This window comes from Peromyscus maniculatus, chromosome 2, assembly GCF_049852395.1.
Source record: "Peromyscus maniculatus bairdii isolate BWxNUB_F1_BW_parent chromosome 2, HU_Pman_BW_mat_3.1, whole genome shotgun sequence".
Lineage (NCBI taxonomy): Eukaryota > Metazoa > Chordata > Mammalia > Rodentia > Cricetidae > Peromyscus > Peromyscus maniculatus.
Window position 1 is genome coordinate 42,872,517 of NC_134853.1, and position 23,009 is coordinate 42,895,525.

Sequence of the window (23,009 nt, forward strand, 5' to 3'; positions counted from 1 at the left end):
ATAGAAAGCCAATTAAAACAACATCTCACTCATAAAGACACCTATACACTGAGAGTAATAAAAAGAAAATCTACCAAATAAAGGCAGGTTGAAAAGAATCAGGCTAGATATTTTCTCCATGCTGAATAGCTTTCATATTCCTGGGAGTATATATGTAGTCAATGTGGGCGTGTGAAAGTTATCAGTGTATTTACTCATTCTGGACCCTGCATACTATACTGTCTGACAAGATGTAACAACTGGTAAAATAGTGGCATGGGGACTGCAAGGGTAACTAACCTTGTCCTATTTGCATCCAGATAAAATTCATGCTTGGTTCTGTGGACCTGATCCCTGGCTGGAGAGGTCACAGGCCATAAGGATAACACACTCTTATCTTGATAAATGATCATGTTGTCAAATTCACTCCTAAATATTTGTTTATAACCTTAGACAGAGATTCTTTCAGCCTTGGTCAAATAGGCTTTCTTTTTCTTCAGTGAACAGTGGTTAATAAAGAGACTCATGGTGTTGAGAGGAAAATACATGGGAATTACAGTAAGATATCAAATGAGACTCTAGTTCTTATTTGTTGCCTAACAAATAAATTGTGTATAATGGTAAAAAAAAATACATTTTTTCTTCCTAATGTAATCTAAATACTCAAGGAATTTTTTTTTTGGGGTGGGGGGAACAGAACTGAAGATTCTTTAAATGGAACAAACCAAGAACACATGACATAGGGACAACCTTGTTTCTATTAGTGTCTTCACACTTTCTTGAATTCCTTAGTTGGCCCTCAGTAGCCAACTTAGTTGGCACTCAGATACCATTGGCTGGCTGTCCATTGTAAAGCTAATGCCAGGGACATGACTTCAATCAATAACTTTTGCTAAGAGAAGAGTCAACTCACAAAGAGATTAGCTATAATTACACAATGTTTAAACTGAATACTGTCAGTTACAAAATATGGTGATATTAAGGAGCAAGGAGGTTACACTGCAAAACATACAGTCTTTTTCAAGACTGAAATCTTATAGCAAAATCTTATACCAATGTTACCTCACTGAACAGAATGTCACAGTGTGTCTCTGATAATAGTCCCACTGTGATAACTTTACACTGATTCTGATTTCATTCCCCCCGAAGATTTCAAACATTGAATTCTGCCAAGTTTCTTCTTACTCTGACTCAAAATGCCCTCCAGTGCTATTTTGCTTATCCCACCGAAGATGAACAGAGTTAATACATGAGCAGAGTGAATGAGACAATAAACAGAAGTTCTTTATGTGTGAAATGATAAAATGTTTCTTTAGAGCTGCCAGATACAGAGATAAAAGTCAGAAATCCTATTGTTCACCAAAGTGGAAACATTTAAAATGGGAAAAATAAAGAAAGAACAGAAAAACATTTGGAAATCCCAGATGTATATGATCATTTTAAACATTCCTGAAGAAGTATGGCTCATGAAAATTCTGAATTGTTGTGGTGTAGTAAAGGACACAAACTGTGGTTTGCAAATTGAAATGTTATATATCACTGAAAGATTTTTTTCCCCAGAACTTCCAGACTATAAGATGGTCAAATGTTTCTTCACAATTTCTTTGTAGTCTGCAAAGAAATAAATTGTTTTGTTTTAAGCCCACATTTTTTTTTTTGTAATTTAATTCTGATGAAGTTCAATGTGGTGGTATTGTGTTTCCCAAAATATTGTGTACCTTAATAAACTTATCTGGGGTCAGAGAACAGAAAAGCCACTAGTTAGGCAGTGATAGCACACACCTTTAATCCTAGCATTCCAGAGGCAGAAATCCATCTGGGATCTCTATGAGTTCAAGGCCACATTGGAAACAGCCAGACATGGTGACTCATGCCTTTAATCCCAGAAAGCAAGCCTTTAATCCTAGGGAGTGATGGTAGAAAGCAGAAAGGGATATAAGGTGTGAGGACCAGAAACTAGAAGCATTTTGGCTGGTTAAGCATGTGGCTGGTTAAGCATTTGGCTGGTTAAGCATTTGACTGGTTAAGCTTCAGGCTTTCGAGCAGCAGTTCAGCTGAGAGCCATTGGGATGAGGACACAGAAGCTTCCAGTCTGAGGAAACAAGACCAGCTGAGAAGTTGACCAGGTGAGGTTAGCTGTGGCTTGTTCTCTGATCTTCCAGTTCAGAAGAACCTTTAAGATTCATGCTACATCTTGCACCCAACGTTCGTGTTACAAGTTCATGAAAAAGCTGTCTGCCTGTGACCTTGTGAGCCCCAGCTCAGGCCCAAGCTACACTCAGCCGGTTGTGGTGGCACATGCTGGTAGGATTTGCTGAAGGAGACAGAGGCAAGAGGATCCCGAGTTTGAGGCCGGCCTAGGAGGCTTGGGAGAAGCTTTGGCCCGGACTGAGCCACAAACAGTGGAGGGACCATGGAAGCAGTGGCTACTGCTCCACATTGCCAGCTCCTTCTCATCGTGTTGGTGACTGCGGTGATGCTGCTACCTGGGATGGAGGGTTTACTGCTGCTGGTTCAGAGAAGAATTGCCAGGACCATCATGTTACAAGAAAGCATCAGCAAAGGTCAGTTTGGAAAAGTTTGGCAAGACAAATGGTGGGGAGAAATTGCTATGAAGAGTTTCTCTTCTAAGGAAGAACATTCATGGTTCTAAGAAACAGACATTTATCAGACTGTGATTGCTCCAAACCACAGAGGAGGCACCAAAAAAAAGTCTGCAGTGAACCATGACCACGCCTAACAGTGACTTTGAAATCTTCAAAAAGACGACAGGACTCCACAACGATGATTCCACAAGGACTATGGTAAAGCCATTAGCTGATTAACACCACCAAAAAAAAAATACTCAAACAATTTGGGCAAGAAACAAATGAAATATTGCTGGAAAACATATCTATGAAGTTTTTTTAGCATAAAATATATAACTACAGTTAATTACCACAGAACCTCAACTCTAGCCAAAATCCTATATGTTTCTAGGGGCAGTCTTTGGGGTTTCAAAGGGCCCTCGACACTACAGTTTCTCTCTCTCTCTTATTCCCTGCCTTATGCTTTGTGGATCATGGATATAAGATCTCAACTACTGTTGTAGAATCATTCCTGCTGTTGCCATTCTTTCTGCCATGACTCTAACCCTCTGGAAATGTGATCCCTGATAAACTTATACTTATGACTTGCCTTGGTCATGGGGTCTCTTCAAAGTAATATAAAAGATAAAAGATTAATTGTGTCTCACATTCTCTGTATGTTCCTTTTTTGTGTTTTAAATATCTTTTTCATATTTTTTGTTTACTTAATCTAGTTCCTCTGTTTTTATCTTTGAGTACTGATATTCTGTTTCCTTCTGCTTAATTCATTCTACTTGTAAAGCTTTCCTTTGAGCTTTCTAATTGGGTTTTTCAACTACATCTTCATTGCAGCATGAACATTTTTTAATGTTTCTATCTTTATTGAATTCTGTTTTAAGTCCTGAATTTTCTTCATCATTTTCATCACCTTTTTGTTTGTGTTTCTTTGGTCACTACTCACATGTTTATTATATTAAATTCATTTTCCTTAATTTCATTTCTCTGTTGTGTCTTCTTTAAACTCCTTGAAATATTTTAATTTTTTTCATACAATATGCTTGTATTGTATGTTTTACTGTTAATTATGATAAACTGCAATAAGAAGTTTCTCTGATGGTTGATTGATGAAGTGACCAATTTATATAGGAGTGTATATCATTGAGTCATTTTTTTTGCTGTTCCTTTACCTGAATAATAGTAATTGATTTTCCTCTAAGCATATGATCCATCTATTCTCAGGTTGTTGGCCATTTTTGCAGTGTCATGTGTGAGTTCAATCTCATGGAATATTCCATAAAACCAATAAAAATGGAATGGTCATTTACTCCCAGAATACTTATTCCACTGTTGTACCAGTATATCTTGCATGTTAGTCACTGTTATTGGCCATAGTATTTGTAATTGTTGGGCAGGGATGATTACATTTCTCCTCCAGTAGCATGGAAAAAGTACTTTCCAGCAACATGGATGCTAATCAAGAAGGATTAGAGACCTAAATGTGAAATTTGAAAACACTGATTTACAAAATTGGCATCATTTCTAGGAACAATCTGAAAAAAATGTGTCCTTATAAAGGTAACAAAGGAATACTGAGCTCAGAAGAAATACTCTTTCCAGGAAATAGCCTAGCAGTTGGTTATCCAATATCAAACTGTAACACTGAAAATAAATATACAAGCAACATTAGTCATTCTGAGTAGGTTGTACTTAGATATTTAGTAATATATATGCAATATATATGCCAACAATTAATGATAAAAGAGGTCACAAATGTGAAGAATAACAATGAGGAATATGAGAAAGGTTTTAGAAGGAGGAAAAGGAAGGCAGAAATAATGTAATTATACAATAATGTCAGAAAATAAAAAAGTAAATTTTAGGAAAATAATTTTAAATGAAAAAAAATGAATTAATGAAAAGTTCTATCTCAAGACATCATATGTAAAATGTTTTGAAAATCATGTTATAAAACAACTAGAAAATACTATTATTGAAAATTTATATCCTTGGATAGACAAAGATTCATCAAACATATTGCTTATAGTATGCCAACACATTTGAAAATCAGACCTAGCCAGGCAGTGGGGGTGCATGCCTTTAATCCCAGCACTCAGGAGGCAGAGCCAGATGGATCTCTGTGAGTTCGAGGCCAGTCTGGTCTACAGAGCAAGATCCAAGACAGGCAACAAAACTACACAGAGAAACCTTGTCTCAAAAAAAAAAAAAAAAAAAAAAGAAAAAGAAAAAAAAAGAGAGAGAGTCAGACCTCTCATAAAATTAGCATCTCCTGATTTTCAATAACATGTTGACTGGAGATCTTAGAGAAAATGAGATGCAGATGTTAAATAAGCACATAACTGAGTGGTGAACATTATTACTCATCAGGGAAATGCAAATTTGCAGAGAACACACTGTGTTAGAGTGGCTAAAATGCTAAAAGCTGTCTGTACCACAGGGTTATCATTATATTGCTGATGTGGATAGTCAAAGTTAAACACTTTGCAAAATAGTTTTATAACTTGTGAAACACTAAACATGTATTTCTGATATGATCTACCCAGCCACTCCATTACTCAAAAAGAATAAAAAGCAGATGCCATGTCAGAGAAAGCTTAGGCAGAATTATTTGGATTTGCAGAAGAGCAAATGCTCACTATCAAGTGTTCACATATGTGAATATTAGCATAGTCATAGACCAAAAACCACTGTGCAGGAACAGGATGAAAGGCTGATGCACACAGTACCTGGGAGGAAATACAATGATTTATGTAGCATAGAAAGAGCAGGTTATACTTTATTAAACCACAGCACTACAGGGCTTTCTGTTCTCTCAGTGTTAATGGTTGCTTTCAATAGATGTTCCCTAAACTTGCATACCTCCATGGATTCAACATTCATGACAAGTTGATTCTAATCATTTTTGACTGAAATTTTAAAAAACAGGTTTGCTTCTAACAGCAAAGCCAACAATTCAAAGTGCTCACTCCTTTCTGTTTTCCTGGCAGTACCAAAAATAAATTTTTGTGGTGCCCTTTAATTGTTGATCTCTCATCTATTCAAAGTTGGCAACCTTCGTTTCTAGTCTGCTGCCTCCCAGATATGAATGTGTGTCAAAGTGCTTATGAATAATCAAATAAGAATATTTTCATGTGATTACTAGACTATATGCACATTCCCTTCTGAAGCACTGGGGTAGCTTCATGACTCATCTTATACTCTGTGCACCACTGCTGAACTTAGCCACACATCTGCCTTCTTCCCCATTATTCATGGGAGTTGAATGTCAGGATGTTCTCTTCCTAAATGAACCTGAACATATCTAAAGAGACAGATGGGTGGATGTACCCAGTTAAACCAAGTTATGGCAAGGTAACACAGCTTGAGCCCTAGAGGCACACAAAGTCATTCCAGGCAGTAACAACAATTGAGGGTATGCAATTGGATAATGGTCTGTAGTTTATTATTATTATTATTATTATTCAAGTTTTGATATTCTATTTGTATCATCTGTAAATGAACATTTTGATGCCAAGTCCTGTCCATGTTAAATAATTTAGCTTATGGATTTATCTTCTGCTCTAGATGGCATGGTTTATTTCCTATGTGGCTTATAAATTTTGCTTCAAAGCTCTGGGTTAGAGACGGATCCTGAAAACCCTTTGGTAATGGAAAGCCCTTCAGCAGTCTCTGCTGAGAAACAGCTACTTTCTCTCTAAGGGCTCTGGCTTTTTTTTTCTTCTTTTTTGAGCTCCTTTGATGGGTATAAAAAAATTGTGTAGAGAGTACCCGGGTCCAACCCGGACCCCATCCCTGGGCACCAGCCACTCCGGGGAGGCCTGCACAGCTTGGCGCTGGGTTCTGGCCAACGGGCAGCTCCCCTTCTAGCCCCACCGGGAGGGATCCCCTTTTCCAAGCCCCCAGCAGCCCCTGCAGTCTCCGCGCCCTGCCCCCACACCCATCTGCCCGAGACCCCAGCCATTTCCTGAGACTTAGAGACCGGCCCCCAACTCCCAGCCTGCCCCGGACTTCCCTTCTGGACCAGAGGTGAGTGCCTGGGTCCAGCCCAGACCCCATCCCTGGGCACCAGCCACTCCGGGAGGACCTGCCCAACTTGGCACCAGGTTCTGGCCACCGGACAGCTCCCCTTCTAGCCCCACCAGGAGGGATCCCCTTTTCCAGCCCCCCCCGGAAGCCCCTGCAATCTCCGCGCCCTGCTCCCACGCCCATCTGCCCAAGACCCCAGCCACTTCCTGAGACTTAGAGACCGGCCCCCAGCTCCCAGCCTGTCCCCGACTGCCATTCTGGACCAGAGCTTGCCCCTGACTTCCCTTCTGGACCAAAGAGTTGGACAAGAGAACTCCCTTTTGGACAAGAGAGAGAGTCTTCCTGAGTCTGTCAGCTCTTTGTGAAACAAGTACACTGATAAGACCAAGAAGGAACCACAAGGAGATGGGCAGACGTCAAGGCAGAAGTACATACAGCAAAATGAAGAGCAATACAGCATCACCAGAACCTAGCTCGCCTCCAACATCTAGACCTGAACACCAAAAATTGGAAGAAGCAGAAGAAAATAGCCTTATGAGTAACTTCATGAAGAAGGTAGAGGCTTGTGTAGAGGAAAAGACAAGAAAATTGGAAGAACGCTGTAAACAACTAGAGGAAAGGGCAAACAAATTAGAAGAAAACAATAAAGCCCTCCAAGAAAACAATAAAGTCCTGGAAGAAAACATTAAAGTCCTGGAAGAAAACAATAAAGCACTGAAAGAAAATCATTTAAAAGCAATGAAACAAACAAAGGAAACAGTCCAAGAACTGAAAAGGGAAATTGAAAAAATAAAAAAGACACAAACAGAGGGAATGCTGGAAATAGAAAACCTGAGTAAAAGATCAGGAACTTCGGATGCAAGTATAACCAACAGAATGCAAGAGATGGAAGAGAGGATTTCTGGCATTGAAGATACAGTAGAAGAAATAGTTCCATCAGTCGAAGGAAACACTAAAGCCAACAAAGTCATGAACCAAAATGTCCAAGAAATCTGGGACACCATAAAAAGACCAAACCTACGAATTATAGGGATAGAAGAAGGTGAAGAATACCAACTCAAAGGCACAGAAAATATATTCAACAAAATTATAGAAGAAAACTTTCCCAACTTAAAGAAGGAAATGCCTATGAAGATACAAGAAGCCTATAGAACACCAAACAGACTAGACCCCCAAAAAATGTCCCCTCGACACATAATAATTAAACAACTAAATGTACAGAATAAAGAAAGAATATTAAGAGCAGCCAAGGAAAAAGGCCAAGTGACCTATAAAGGTAAACCCATCAGAATAACACCTGAATTCTCAATGGAGACTTTGAAAGCCAGAAGGACCTGGACAGATGTAATGCAGACACTAAGAGACCATGGATGTCAGCCCAGACTAATATACCCAGCAAAACTTTCAATCATCATAGACGGAAGGAACAAGACATTCGAAGACAAAGCCAGATTTAAACAATACCTATCCACAAACCCAGCCCTACAGAAAGCACTAGAAGGAAAATTCCAACCGAGGGAAGTCAGATACACACTTGAAAACACAGGCAATAGATAAAGCCACAACAGTAAACCCCAAAGAAGAGAAGTACACACACACTACCACCAAAAATAACAGGGATGAAGAATCACTGGTCATTAATATCCCTTAATATCAACGGACTTAATTCACCTATAAAAAGACATAGACTTACAGAATGGATACGAAAGCAGGACCCATCTTTCTGCTGCATACAAGAAACACATCTCAAATTCAAAGACAGGCACTACCTAAGAATAAAAGGCTGGGAAAAGACTTTTCAATCAAATGGTCTTAAGAAACAAGCAGGGGTAGCCATCCTGATATCCAACAAAATAGACTTCAAACTAAAATCAATCAAAAGAGATCAAGAAGGACATTACATCCTCATCACAGGAAAGATCGACCAAGAGGAAGTTTCAATTCTGAACATATATGCCCCAAACACAAGGGCACCCACATATGTAAAAGAAACATTACTAAAGCTTAAACCACATATAAAACCCCACACATTAATAGTGGGAGATCTCAACACCCCACTTTCACCACTGGACAGATCTCCCAAATCGAAACTTAACAGAGAAATAAAGGACTTAACCGATGTCATGACCCAATTGGACCTAATAGATATCTACAGAACATTCCATCCTAACAAGAAAGAATATACTTTCTTCTCAGCACCCCATCGAACTTTCTCTAAAATCGACCACATACTTGGCCACAAAGCAAATCTCAACAGATACAAAACAATCAGAATAACCTCCTGTGTTCTATCAGATCACCATGGTTTAAAGCTAGATTTCAACAACAACAAAAACTACAGAAAACCTACAATCTCATGGAAACTGAATAATGCTCAACTGAATCACCAATGGGTTAAGGAAGAAATAAAGAAAGAAATTAAAGACTTCCTAGAGATCAATGAAAATGAAGACACCACATACCCAAACTTATGGGACACTATGAAAGCAGTGTTAAGAGGGAAATTCATAGCACTAAATGCCCACATAAAGAAGTTGGAGAAATCCCACACTAGTGAATTAACAGCACATCTGAAAGCTCTAGAACCAGAAGAAGCAAAGTCTCCCAGGAAGAATAGACGCCAGGAAATTATCAAAGTGAGAGGTGAAATTAATAAATTAGAAACTAAGAGAATAATACAAAAAATTAATGAAACAAAGAGTTGGTTCTTTGAGAAAATCAACAAGATAGACAAGCCCTTATCCAAACTAACCAAAAGACAGAGAGAGAGAATCCAAATCAACAAAATCAGAAATGAAAAGGGGGACATAACAACAGACATTGAGGAAATCCAGAGAATTATAAGGTCATATTTCAAAAACCTCTACTCCACAAAACTGGAAAACCTAAAAGAAATGGACATTTTTCTGGATAGATACCACATACTTAAGTTTAATCAAGACCAGATAAACTATTTAAATAGTCCAATAACCCCTAAGGAAATAGAAACAGTCATTAACGGTCTCCCAACCAAAAAAAGCCCAGGACCAGATGGTTTCAGCACAGAATTCTACCAGATCTTCAAAGAAGAGTTAATACCAATACTCTCTAAATTGTTCCACATAATAGAAACAGAAGGAACATTACCAAACTCCTTCTATGAGGCTACAATTACCCTGATTCCTAAACCAAACAAGGATGCAACAAAGAAAGAGAACTACAGACCGATCTCCCTCATGAACATTGATGCAAAAATACTCAATAAAATACTGGCAAACAGACTCCAAGAACACATCAGAACAATTATCCACCATGATCAAGTAGGCTTCATCCCAGGGATGCAAGGGTGGTTCAACATACGAAAGTCCATCAATGTAATACACCATATAAACAAACTCAAAGAAAAAAACCACATGATCATCTCACTAGAGGCAGAAAAGGCATTTGACAAAATCCAACACCCCTTCATGATAAAAGTCTTGGAGCGATCAGGAATACAGGGAACATACCTAAACATAATAAAGGCAATATATAGCAAACCAACAGCCAACATCAAATTAAATGGAGAGAAACTCAAAGCAATTCCACTAAAATCAGGAATGAGACAAGGCTGTCCACTCTCCCGATACTTATTCAATATAGTACTTGAAGTTCTAGCCAGAGCAATAAGACAACATAAGGAGATTAAGGGGATTCAAATTGGAAAGGAAGAAGTCAAGCTTTCCCTATTTGCAGACGACATGATAGTATACATGAGTGACCCCAAAGATTCCACCCAGGAATTAATAAAGCTTATAAACACCTTCAGCAACATAGCAGGATACAAGATCAACTCAAAAAAATCAGTAGCCCTCCTATATTCAATGGACAAAGAAGCTGAGAAGGCAATTAGAGATACATCACCCTTTACAATAGCCAAAAATGACATAAAATACCTTGGGGTAACACTAACCAAGCAAGTGAAGGACCTATATGACAAGAACTTTAAGTCCCTGAAAAAAGAAATTGAAGAAGATCTCAGAAAATGGAAAGATCTCCCATGCTCATGGATAGGCAGGGTTAACATAGTAAAAATGGCAATCTTACCAAAAGCAATTTACAGATTCAATGCAATCCCCATCAAAATACCAACACAATTCTTCACAGATCTGGAAAGAACAATACTCAACTTCATATGGAAAAACAAAAACCCAGGATAGCTAAAAGAAACCTGTACAATAAAACAACTTCTGGAGGCATCACAATCCCCGACTTCAAGCTCTACTATAGAGCTACAGTAATAAAAACAGCCTGGTATTAGCATAAAAACCGACATGTGGACCAATGGAATCGAATTGAAGACCCTGACATTAACCCACACACCTATGGACATATAATTTTTGACAAAGAAGCCAAAAGTGTACAATGGAAAAAAGAAAGCATCTTCAACAAATGGTGCTGGCATAACTGGATATCAGCGTGTAGAAGGCTGCAAATAGATCCATATCTGTCACCGTGCACAAAACTTAAGTCCAAGTGGATCAAAGACCTCAACATAAATCCAGCTACTCTGAACCTGCTAGAAGAGAAAGTAGGAAATAGTCTTGAACGCCTTGGCATAGGAGATCACTTCCTAAATATAACACCAGTAGCGCAGACACTGAGACAAACAATCAATCAATGGGACCTCTTGAAACTGAGAAGCTTTTGTAGAGCAAAGGATACAGTCAACAAGGCAAAGCGACAGCCTACAGAATGGGAAAAGATCTTCACCAACCCCACATCTGACAGAGGACTGATATCCAGAATATATAAGGAACTCAAGAAATTAGACATCAAAAGGACCAACAGTCCAATTGAGAAATGGGCTTTAGAACTAAACAGAGAATTCTCAACAGAGGAATCCCAAATGGCTGAAAGACATTTAAGGAATTGCTCAACTTCCCTAATCATCAGGGAAATGCAAATCAAGACAACTCTGAGATACCACCTTACACCTGTCAGAGTGGCTAAGATCAAAAACACTGAAGACACTTTATGCTGGAGAGGATGTGGAACTAGGGGAACTCTCCTCCACTGCTGGTGGGAATGCAAGCTTGTACAACCACTTTGGAAATCAATATGGCGCTTTCTTAGAAAATTGGGAATCAATCTCCCCCAAGATCCAGCTATACCACTCCTGGGCATATACCCAAGAAATGCTCAATCATACCACAAGAGCACTTGCTCAGCTATGTTCATATCAGCATTGTTTGTAATAGCCAAAACCTGGAAACAACCTAGATGCCCTTCAACTGAAGAATGGATAAATAAATTGTGGCACATATACACAATGGAATACTACTCAGCAGAGAAAAACAATGACATCACACGGTTTGCAGGCAAATGGATGGATCTAGAAAAAATCATCCTGAGTGAGGTAACCCAGACTCAGAAAGACAAACATGGTATGTACTCACTCATAGGAAGATGCTAGATGTGGAACAAGGATGACTAGACTGCTACTCACATCACCAGTGAGGCTACCTGGAAAACGGGACCCCCAAAAAAAGACACGGAGAAATGGACGAGATCTACATGAATAGCCTGGTCATGAGTGGGAACAATGAAGGGCGACAGTCGAGGGAAAGAGTGGGAGATCCTAGTTGGATCAAGAAAAGAGAGGGAGAACAAGGAATAGGAGACCATGGTAAATGAAGACCACATGAGAAGGTGAGAAGGGGAGGAAGCAGAGAGCTAGGGAGGCCCACGGAGATCCACAAAGATACCCCCTCAAAAGACTGCTGGCAATGGTCGCGTGACGGCAGGAACTGACCTACTCTGGTGATGGGATGGCCAGACACCCAGATAGTGGTGCCATAAACCCCATCCAAGGACTGAGGAATCTGAAGGCAGACATCCACGGCTGGGCCCCTGGTGGAGCACTGGGAGTCTAATTAGTGAGTAAGAAGAGGGTTTATATGAGCAAGAATTGTTGAAGCCAAGGTTGGATAAAGCACCGGGACAAATAACCAAATGAATGGAAGCACAGGATCTATGAACCAAAGGCTGAGGGGCCCCCAACTGGATCAGGCCCCCTGAACGGGTGAGACAGTCATTTGGCTTGATCTGTTTGGGAGGCAGCTGTGCATTGGTGCCAGGTCCTGGGCTCGTTGCATGAGTTGGCTGTTTGAATCCTGGGACTTATGCAGGGACACTTGGCTCGGTCGGGGAGGGGGGAATGGACCTGCCTGGACTGAGTCTACCAGGTCAACCCCGGTCCTCGGGGGAGACCTTGATCTGGAGGAGGTGGGAATGGGGGGTGGGCTGGGGGGAGGGGTGGGCGAGAGGGGGAGGACAGGGGATTCTGTGGCTATTATGTTGAACTGAATGGTGTTGTAAAATAATAATAATAATAATAAAAAAAAAAAAAAAAAAAAAAAAATTGTGTAGAATGAAATTACAAGCAAATTTGACAGGAAGCAGAGACTTTGTAATTATGAACTATCTTGAGTTAGTTACTTTTTCTCATTTTATTTACTAGTAGGTGGAAACTCAGGAATAGGAGGCAGCATTTTAATTACATTTCTCCCAAAAAGACATTTTATGAGCACACACAAACACACACACACACACACACACACACACACACACACACACACACACACACATATGCAACAAAGACTTACATTGAATCTAAGCTTGAAAATTTCACAGGAATATCAAGTTATAAAAACACTGGGATGAAAACAATTCACCATGTTCAAGGCTAAGGCAGAAATTCTGTGTGAACATTAAATGCACGTGGGATGTCATGCATTTATCTCAGTTCCTCAAGTTGCTCCCATTTTATTACACAGCAATTCCCTCTCTTCTTTAGGCTTTGTTTTTGAGATCTGCAATTTACTGAAAACTCTAAGTCTGTGCTAGAGATTCTGAAGGGTGACATTATTAGACTGTCATGACTGTAGAGAGTTGGAATATTGTTCATTCACCGTCAAATTATCTCCAACTATTTTTAATTTTCTTCCTAGACATTTGTTACTCAGACCTATATCTAATATAGCTTATGACTATCAGGTTAAACCTGTGAATTTAATTAATTAATAAAACCAGGAGTTTCCATCAAGTCAGAAGCTAAGAAAGTCATCAATATTGTCTGAGATTTGTACCAGAGACTTCCTGGCTTTTCTGTAACCTGCATTCCAAATGTTCAGTAATGTATTTGGCAAGTGAATTGATTTATGACATTACAAAGCATTCACGGACTCTCAGTCCATGTTTTTGTCATAGCTGCTCACATTTGCCTGAGAATGAAACCACAAATCCTTTGGAGTGGGTACCAAGTTTTACTTCCCCATTGTCAAAATTTAGAGGTAGCATTCCTATCTACATAATGATAAAGGTGGGAGAACAAACCAGTGGGTTTTTTTTTTTTCTGAAATCATTCCTTCATACAATGAAGTGTAATAAGGAGAAAAACTGTTAGCTCTCATTTGTTTTTTGTTTGTTTGTTTGTTTTACAATCTTGGAAAATAGACTAGAATATCTTCTTTGAGAATAAAGTTTTGAGATGCTGAGGTTTGAAATAAAACATCAGTATTATTATCAGTAATATCAAATACTAGAAAAACCATGTGAATTCTACCTTGAATTAAATTAGTACACGTATGTCCCCCCAGTCTTAATGCAAAAAGCTTATTGAGAGGTCAGAGAATTCTTTGAGATTTGGAACCTATGGAAAGTAATTAAGTCATTGGAGACCACTTCCTTAAAGGCAATCAATCGATGTAGTGCTCCTTGGGTACTAATTAGTTCTTCTGACAGAACTATTATAGAAAAGCAAGGCTGATCTATTTCTCACTCATAATCCTGTTCCTGAAGTGACGTCATCTATCACCATATCATGTAAAGAAGCATACCCTCCACATAGGCTGAGTCAATGGGATGCCTTGTCTTAAAACTATGAGCTAAGTAAATCTCTTTCTATACCCTATCTGGACACATGACTACAGGAAAATGAATCAGTACACACACTAATTCACATGTATGGCTACCGTTGATGAATGCATATTAGAATAGTATGTATATAGCATCAAACAGTTTTGTTGCTTATCCTATAAGTGCTTTTATATATGAGCATGTGTGCAGCTGCATGTAAATGACACCATTCAACCTTAGGTGTTCTTCTAGTAAAGCCACTTGTCTAGATTTTGAAGCAAGGTATCCATTGGTTTGAGGCTCATATCATAAAACAAGCTTATAGGACAATGAGTCCCAGAGAACTACCAATATACATTTCCCCAATGTTGGGATTAAAAGCCTGTGCCATGATTCTCAGGTACTTCATTTATTTTCATATATTCATATATATACTTAATTTTTGAAATTATAATGTAATTATGCTTCCCCTTTCTTTTTTCTCTCAAACTCTTCCCATGTATGCACTTGAACTTTCTCAAATTCATATTCTTTTTATTATTATCTATACACATATACATATATGGATATATATATACACGTATATACACACATACATGCATATATATATCTTTCTAAATGCAGACCTATAGTCTTCTCAGTTGCTATAATGTTACCTGTATGTATTATGTATATGATCTCAGGACTGATCACTTTGTATTGGATAGCACTTGAAGGGGCTCTTTCTGGGAAAGAACAATTCTCCCTTTCTTAGGATTCCCCAGTTGTCCTTAGTTCTTTGTCCTTTTAGTGTTAGCAAGAGTGTATGATGTGTGTCAGATCTTTGTGGACACACAGAATATTCCAAAACATGAGCTATTTCATACTATTGTCTTTACAAACAGCTAATGAGCTAGTCTTGGCCAGAACCATCACTAATAGCATAGTCTATACTAAAAAAAAAAAAATTCTGTTGTTCATAGAACAAGTTATGTTTTTTTTTTTTTCTTTTTTTTTTTTTTTTGGTTTTTCGAGACAGGGTTTCTCTGTGTAGCTTTGCGCCTTTCCTGGAGCTCACTTGGTAGCCCAGGCTGGCCTCGAACTCACAGAGATCCGCCTGGCTCTGCCTCCCGAGTGCTGGGATTAAAGGCGTGCGCCACCACCGCCCGGCTAGAAGTTATGTTTAAGAATTTAGCAATTATATTGCACAACATCCTTAGTCATCAGGAAAATGCAAATCAAAACAACAATGAGTTACCATCTTATACCTGTCAGAATGGCTAAGATCAAAAACATACTAATGACAACTGATGTTGGAGAGGATGTGGAGCAAGGGCAACACTCCTTCACTGTTGGTGGGAGTGCAAACTTGCACAGCCACTTTGGAAATCACTATGGCAACTTCTCAGAAAATTAGGAATCAATCTACCTCAAGACCCAATGATACCACTGTAGTGGGTAGCCATTCCAGCTTGGATCTGGAAGTTCCAACCCCCATTGAGACTCTGGCAACTGTCACGCCTACGAGGCGGGGTGAGGGGAGGTGCTGGAAACCCGAGAGCTGGATGGGCGAGCGCTCTCTCTGGGCGCTCTCTCTGTGCCTGGACCCTGGACAGTGGAGATTGACTGTGCAGAGCTCCAGAGAACACCGCTGGATTGCGATACAGCTTCCCCAGACCCCTGCCACCTATCCATTCCTTCATTTGTAAGTCATCCACTAAATAAATCTTCCTTTTAACTACGTGGAGTGGCCTTTATAATTTTCTCCAATATACCACTCTTGGGCATACACACAAGGGATACTTAATAATACCACAAGGACACTTTCTCAACTATGTTCATAGCAGCATCACTCATAATAGACAGAACCTGGAAATAACCTAGATGTCCTTCAACCAAAGAATGGATAAAGAAAATGTGGCACATGTGTACAATGGAGTATTACTTAGATGTACAATGACATCATGAAACTTGCAGGAAAAAGAATGGAACTAGAAAATATCATCCTGAGTGAGGTAACCCAGATTCAGAAAGATAAACATAATTATATACTCACTCATAAGTGGATACTAGATGTAAAGCAAAAGATAACAAGACCATAACCCACAGCTCTATAAAAACTAGCTAACAAGGGGGACCTAAAGAGGGACACATGGATCATGCTGGGAAGGGGAAATAGATGAGATCTCTGGAGTAAATGAAGGATGAGGAGGGGCAACATAGGGGAGAGGATGGGGGATGAGAACATGGGGGAACAGAATACTCGAACTGGGGGAAGAGATGAAGTGGGAGAGCAGTGAAAGAGATATCTTGATAGAGAGAAACATTATGGGGTTAGGGAGAAATCTGGTGCTAGGTAAATTCCCAGTAATCCACAAGGATGACCCCAGCTTAGACTACTAGCAATAGTGGAGAGGGTGCCTGACCTGTCCTACCTGGGTAATCAGGTTGCAGAAGACCCTAATTGTCATCCTAGAGCCTTCATGGAAACTGATAGAATCAGATGCAAAGATCCACAGCTAAATACTAGGCCAAGCTCTGGGAATCCAGTTGAAGAGAGGGAGGAGGGATTTTATGAACAAGGGTGGTCAAGATCATGATGAGGAAATCTACAGAGACAACTTAACCAAGCTCATGGGCACTCACGAACTTTAGACATATAGCTGTGGAGACTGAATGCGACTGGACTAGGCCCTCTGCAAGTGGAAGACAGTTGAGTAGCTTGGTCTGTTTGAGAGGCCCCTGGAAGTGGGATCAGGATCTATCACTGGTGCATGAGCTGGCTTTTTGGAGCCCATTACCTATGGTGGGACTCTTGATGTGAGGGTGTGGGGTGGGGGCTTGGTCCTGCTTAACTGAATGTAGCAGTATTTGCCATGGGAGGCTTTACCCTTTTGGAGGGGATGGGGTGCAGGTTGTGGGGAAGGCTAGGGAGGATGGGGAGGTAGGATAAGAGGGTGATCTGTGGTTGATATGTAAAAAAAAATTTTAAGCCGGGCGGTGGTGGTGCACGCCTTTAATCCCAGCACTCGGGAGGCAGAGCCAGGCGGATCGCTGTGAGCTCGAGGCCAGCCTGGGCTACCAAGTGAGCTCTAGGAAAGGTGCAAAACTACGCAGAGAAACCCTGTCTCGAAAAAAACAAAAGAAAAAAATTTTTTTTTAATTCTTAAAGAATAAAAAAATTAGCAATTCTCATGATAATAACGGTATTTATTAAAGATATAGATTTAATACTTAATATTCAAAATAAACTTAAAAACTAATTATCTTTTTATAAAAGTGTTGCATATCAGAAAACTGACTGCAAATTTTGCAAATAAAATATAGTTAAAACCTTTTAACCTATAAAGAGTGATGCATGCTTAGAATGTGAAGGATGGCTATAAATTGAAGTTGATATTAAGAACAATGAGTTTATTGTCCTTTTGGATTAATCTGATACTATTTTCATTCTATTCATTAATTTAAACTTGTCTGGAAGTCTGTCAATGTATTAGGTACTGAGATCAAATTAAAGGATGTCTTTAAAAATTAAGATATACTAGACAGGAGAGAAGTTAGAGCAGTTGCTCTTCCAAAGGAGCAGAATTCAGTTCCCAGCAACCATATGGCACTAATACAGATCTTAAAATCCTGTTCTAGGGCCTTGACGTCCACTTCTTGTCTCTAAATGTACTATATGCACCAGAACATATACAGGCAAAATGCATTAAATAATTTTTGACCTAAGGTATACTAAAGTTATCCTATAGAACTACTAGATCTAGTTCTTCAGAATTGTACACAAATCAATATAAATATTTTTACAAAAATGGTTTTTGTCCTGTATTACATACCTTTAAAACCTACTTTGAATGTATTCAATGAAGCAGATATATTAAATTAATGTCATGAATTAATTTTCCTTGAAGATGGCTTATAGTACTAATTATTTTTATATAAGAATCAGATGGCACCAAGATTATCTTCTATAAAAGACACATTGAAAAAGAAGTATGAGTTAATGTTTCAAGTATTACTTGATCTTACCTGCTGGTTTACAGGGAAATTTCTGTTGATTTTTTTGATCTGCAATGATAAATTAATCAACAAATCAATGAGAATAAAAATGATAAAAACTTTCCCTGAATATTTCTGATGATCTAATTATAAAAGTGATTTTATATGATCCAGGTGTGGTGGTGTACACCTTTAATTCCAGCATTCATGAGGCAGAGGTAAATTGATCTCTATGAGGTAAAGGTTAGCCTATTTTGCACAATGAGTTCCAGAGCAGCCAAGCCAATTTAGAACCTGTCTTAAAAATATGTCTTAGAGTGGGTTATGCTATACCAAAAAAGTACCTCAGCATTCTAAATTTAATTCACATAAAACATTTAATTGGAAGTCATGCATGTTTTCATATATAAAAATTTTGAAAAATTATTAGTAATTTTTTATTTATAAGTAATGAATCCGAGGAAGGTAGGTTTTCAATATACTATGAAATCATGGAACAGCCAATTTACTTTAATATTCAAGACAACATAGGAATATAGTATAATATATGTATTTTCAGTCAGCATTTAAAACAGAGTAATTTTTACTTTAATAAATTTAATGAATTATATCGTAAAAATATAAAATACCCAGAGACATCTCCTCTCAAGTAATGCATGGAAACACCCTTGAAAAAGCAAAGGATATTAGATGATCAGAGATGACAAACATATGCAACAGTATACATACTAATTAAATCCATAATTCCCAAACAGATTTATGGAGAAATTTCAATATCAAGTTTATATGGAATACATTTATATTAAACTATAAATAATTTGTAGTATAATTTATGCACTTTATATGTGCTTTTTTCTTACTTTTTAAACTCCCTTTAATTATCCAATAAACATGAAATATGCAATAAGATAACTTTAGGCACAAAGTTATAAAAATTATCAAAATCTCCTCCAACAGTACACATTGACTTCTTAGTATTTGTCACTTAAAATGTAAAACTGAAAGAAAATTTTAAAAATGAATATATTTTGAGGAAGTTTTGAGAATATTTACAAAGAAACTCTGTTCTTACTCTATTGTTATAACGTTAGCCTGAACCCACTAGCCTCACCTCACACACTATGGTATCTGCTACACACTCCCAAACTTACAGTTTCTTTCCCCACAACGATTGCAAGTTAGATATGCAGACAGATCTGACTGCTAAACATCACATATCAGAAACCTCATTGAACATTAGTAAAACTATACCTTGAATTATTTTCTTTTTAGAAACAATTATAGAAATGGACTAATATTTTATGTAGAGCTTTTTGTCCTTAATAGTACACTATAAAGTTTCATAATTGGATTATTTAAGTCTGGAAAATATTCTGAGAAACTTTATTTGGAAATGAGTATTGGCCATGTATATAGGCACAACAATTCAGGAAGCAATGGTTATAGAGCACTTGCTGAACACAGGCAGGTTGCTCCACCCCAGGGCCTGGAAACATTACTCACATATGCCTAGACCCAAACACACACACACACACACACACACACACACACACACACACACACACACACACACATACACACACACACACACACACACACACACACACACACACACCCCATATGCTCGCAAAATGCACACATATACACATGAACATCCACAGAGCACATATATTTTAACCCAATTGAAACATAAAATATATTTGTTCAGATTTAACATCTAGTTATGATAAATGTACCCAAAAGAATAGTGAGAAAAAGGACCATTATAACCAATAAACTGATAATTGTTAAAATTATAATAAAACATCATCCTCAATAGTGAAAGATTGAAACTCCACTATAATAGGGACTAAGACAATCTGGAAAGGTTATTTAAAAATGATTCCACTATAATATCATAAATGAAAATAAAGTACTTAGTATAATAAAACATAAAGAAAACATAAAACATAGCTATTCAATGTCATCAAAACAAGTTAATGAAAATGTAAAGAAATATGACAGCATTTTTTAGTAGTTGACTTTTATTACTTCCTATTTCAGGATCAGTATCTTTACAATAAATATATTAATTCAATGAAATTTTATTATATACTTTTTTTTTTCTTTTGGAAAAAATAGAGAAAATCTCAGGCTGGATTTAACAAGTCCTAGAGCAAAGCCTGGCTGTGTTCCTCTCCACTGAAAAATAACAAAAAAGAAAGTGTCCTTGAATTTACATGGACTCTAAAATGACACCAACCATACAAGTAATATGAAAAGAGAATTTATTTACATCCTCTTTGAGTTCTTCCAGTGATGTTTGGCAGCTTTCATTTTATTGTTGTTGTTTTTTTTTTCTTTTTGATAAGGTATCCTTTAATTATTGCTGATATTATAGGTGAAATTGCTCTTCATTTCACATTTCCAGAATCCCAGGCACTGATTTCAACTTCACTACAAAACATTATCAAAGCCACTGGATATAAACTGGGCATGCAGATGAATGGAAAATTGTCTAGCACACCTCCTAAAATCTATGAAGCATATGTCCTCAGGAAGTTTCTGAGTTCATTCATGTATATCGAAATCTGGAGAATTAATTTGGATCATCCCTTTTATATGCAAAAAACAGATAAAAATTAATTCAAGCTTTAAGTATAAACACCCAAACTAGCAAATTCTTTCAGAATACATATAATTGAGATCCTACAGGAAAATGAAAAGTAGTGGAAAGACATGATGTTGCTGATAACTTACCAAATGGATAAAGCTATTAATCCACAGAGGTAAAGGTAACCATACTGCAGCTTCCCACAGTGAAAGCACAATAAACCACAGCTATATTAAATGCTGCGTGCACAGAGGTTCCAAAGAAAGAAATTGTTGAATGGATTCTAATTCACTCACCTTTGCATTTTCAAACTTTGTAAAAATTCACAAAAAAATGAGGCTGATGAATGGATCGGCATGGTATTTAGGTGGATAAGATGGACCTGATCTATAAGGAGTATTTATTTATGAACATTACTAAGATGATCATTGAAGATAAAGATTGTTTCAAATTTCACAAGCATGTATGGCCAATATTTCTTTAATGAAAATATAGTAGCATCACTTCCCCTTCCTTTATCTCATTTCATCTACCTCATGAGTCATGATCTTCTTTTTATTATTATTATTAAACACATTGTTAAACACATATAGAAACACTCAGCAGCAGCAACAACAAACATATTGAGTGTCTTTAGCACTGTTTATATGCATATGATTTAAGGAGGTTCATTTCTTGGGAAAACTAATTCTCTCTCTCAATAGTCATTAATTGTCTGTAGTACATCTAGACTTGGGGTTCTGTAAGATTACATTAATATTAATTGGTATCATTATTTGGGTCTTGTTTAGGAAGCAATGTTGTTAAGATTTTATGAGTGTAGCTTTTATATCATAAGAGGGAGTACAATCTCATGGAAAACTTCCTCTCCTTCTGGCTCTTACAAATCCTTCTATCTACTTTTTCAAGATGTAGCCTGAGACTTACAAGCAGATACTGTATTGTAGATTTACCAATTGGAGTTGGGGCCACAGTTAGTTGTCCTCTGCAACCATGGTTCTCTGTAGAGTTTTTCTGCTGCAGAAATCAACTTCTATGGTACAGAGTAAGACTTGTTAGGACACAGAGAAAATATTACTCCAGACACAAATTTACCTGGACGTGAATTGCATCAGGGCTTTCTGATATGCTGTCCATGCTATTGCTTCTGTTAACCCTCTGCTTTTTCCCAAGTAAAGAAAAGAACAGAAAAATGATTTGATTTTGTTGTTGTTGTTGCTTTTAGTTTTTTACTTTAAGAGCCCATAGTTGAGCTCAGTGTTCTTCCAGTGATTTCTTATGGTAAAAAGACATGAAAACATCCAGGTCTACATAAAAATACAAAGGCTTCTTTTACACATGTAAGATATAACAATAAACATATGCACATGGATTAATGTGATATTTGAACTTTCATATGTCTTATTTTTCTTGGTTTGGGAAAATTTTAGTAGTATCTGTTTTAATTATCACCTTCATGATTACTATACACACACATATACACATTCTCATCAATATACATTCATAATATACAAATATATACTCACAACACTCATATACATATTTACACTTACATATACTCACATATATCCACTCATACAAACTCATAAAACATTCACCTATGCTTCTATACTCATATACTCACACACAATCACTTACAAAATCTTTCTCATGCACACTTACACACTCACTCCCATAAACACCCATGCACATACTCATGCATATGCATTCAGACTCACACTGAAGCATAAGAGTTTGATCAATAGCCTAAAAGTACGCTGTAACCTTCCAAACAACCTGTTAAGAATTCACCTTTAGAGTACTCATCTTTACTGCTTTCACAAACATCAAGAATGCAGATATGCAGGGAAAATAGACAGTTATGCTGAAGGTTATTTTATATAGTTTCCAAACATGTAATAAATAATCTTAAATCTTAGGATAAAAGTACCAAGCACCTATAGAGGAACTGAAACAGAGAAGCTGCCCTA

At 37.7% G+C, this 23,009-nt stretch overlaps 1 protein-coding gene across 11 annotated transcripts in view; it reads right to left on the reverse strand.

The window, feature by feature from the left end:
• Positions 1 to 23,009, reverse strand: part of Sntg1 (syntrophin gamma 1) — a 925,417-nt gene that overhangs the window by 331,979 nt on the left and 570,429 nt on the right. For all 11 annotated transcript variants that reach the window (XM_076564008.1, XM_076564009.1, XM_076564007.1 and 8 more), the window contains one exon: positions 18,477 to 18,515. In XM_076564008.1, the coding sequence (XP_076420123.1) occupies positions 18,477 to 18,515 (39 nt within the window). The remainder of the gene's footprint in view (positions 1 to 18,476; positions 18,516 to 23,009) is intronic.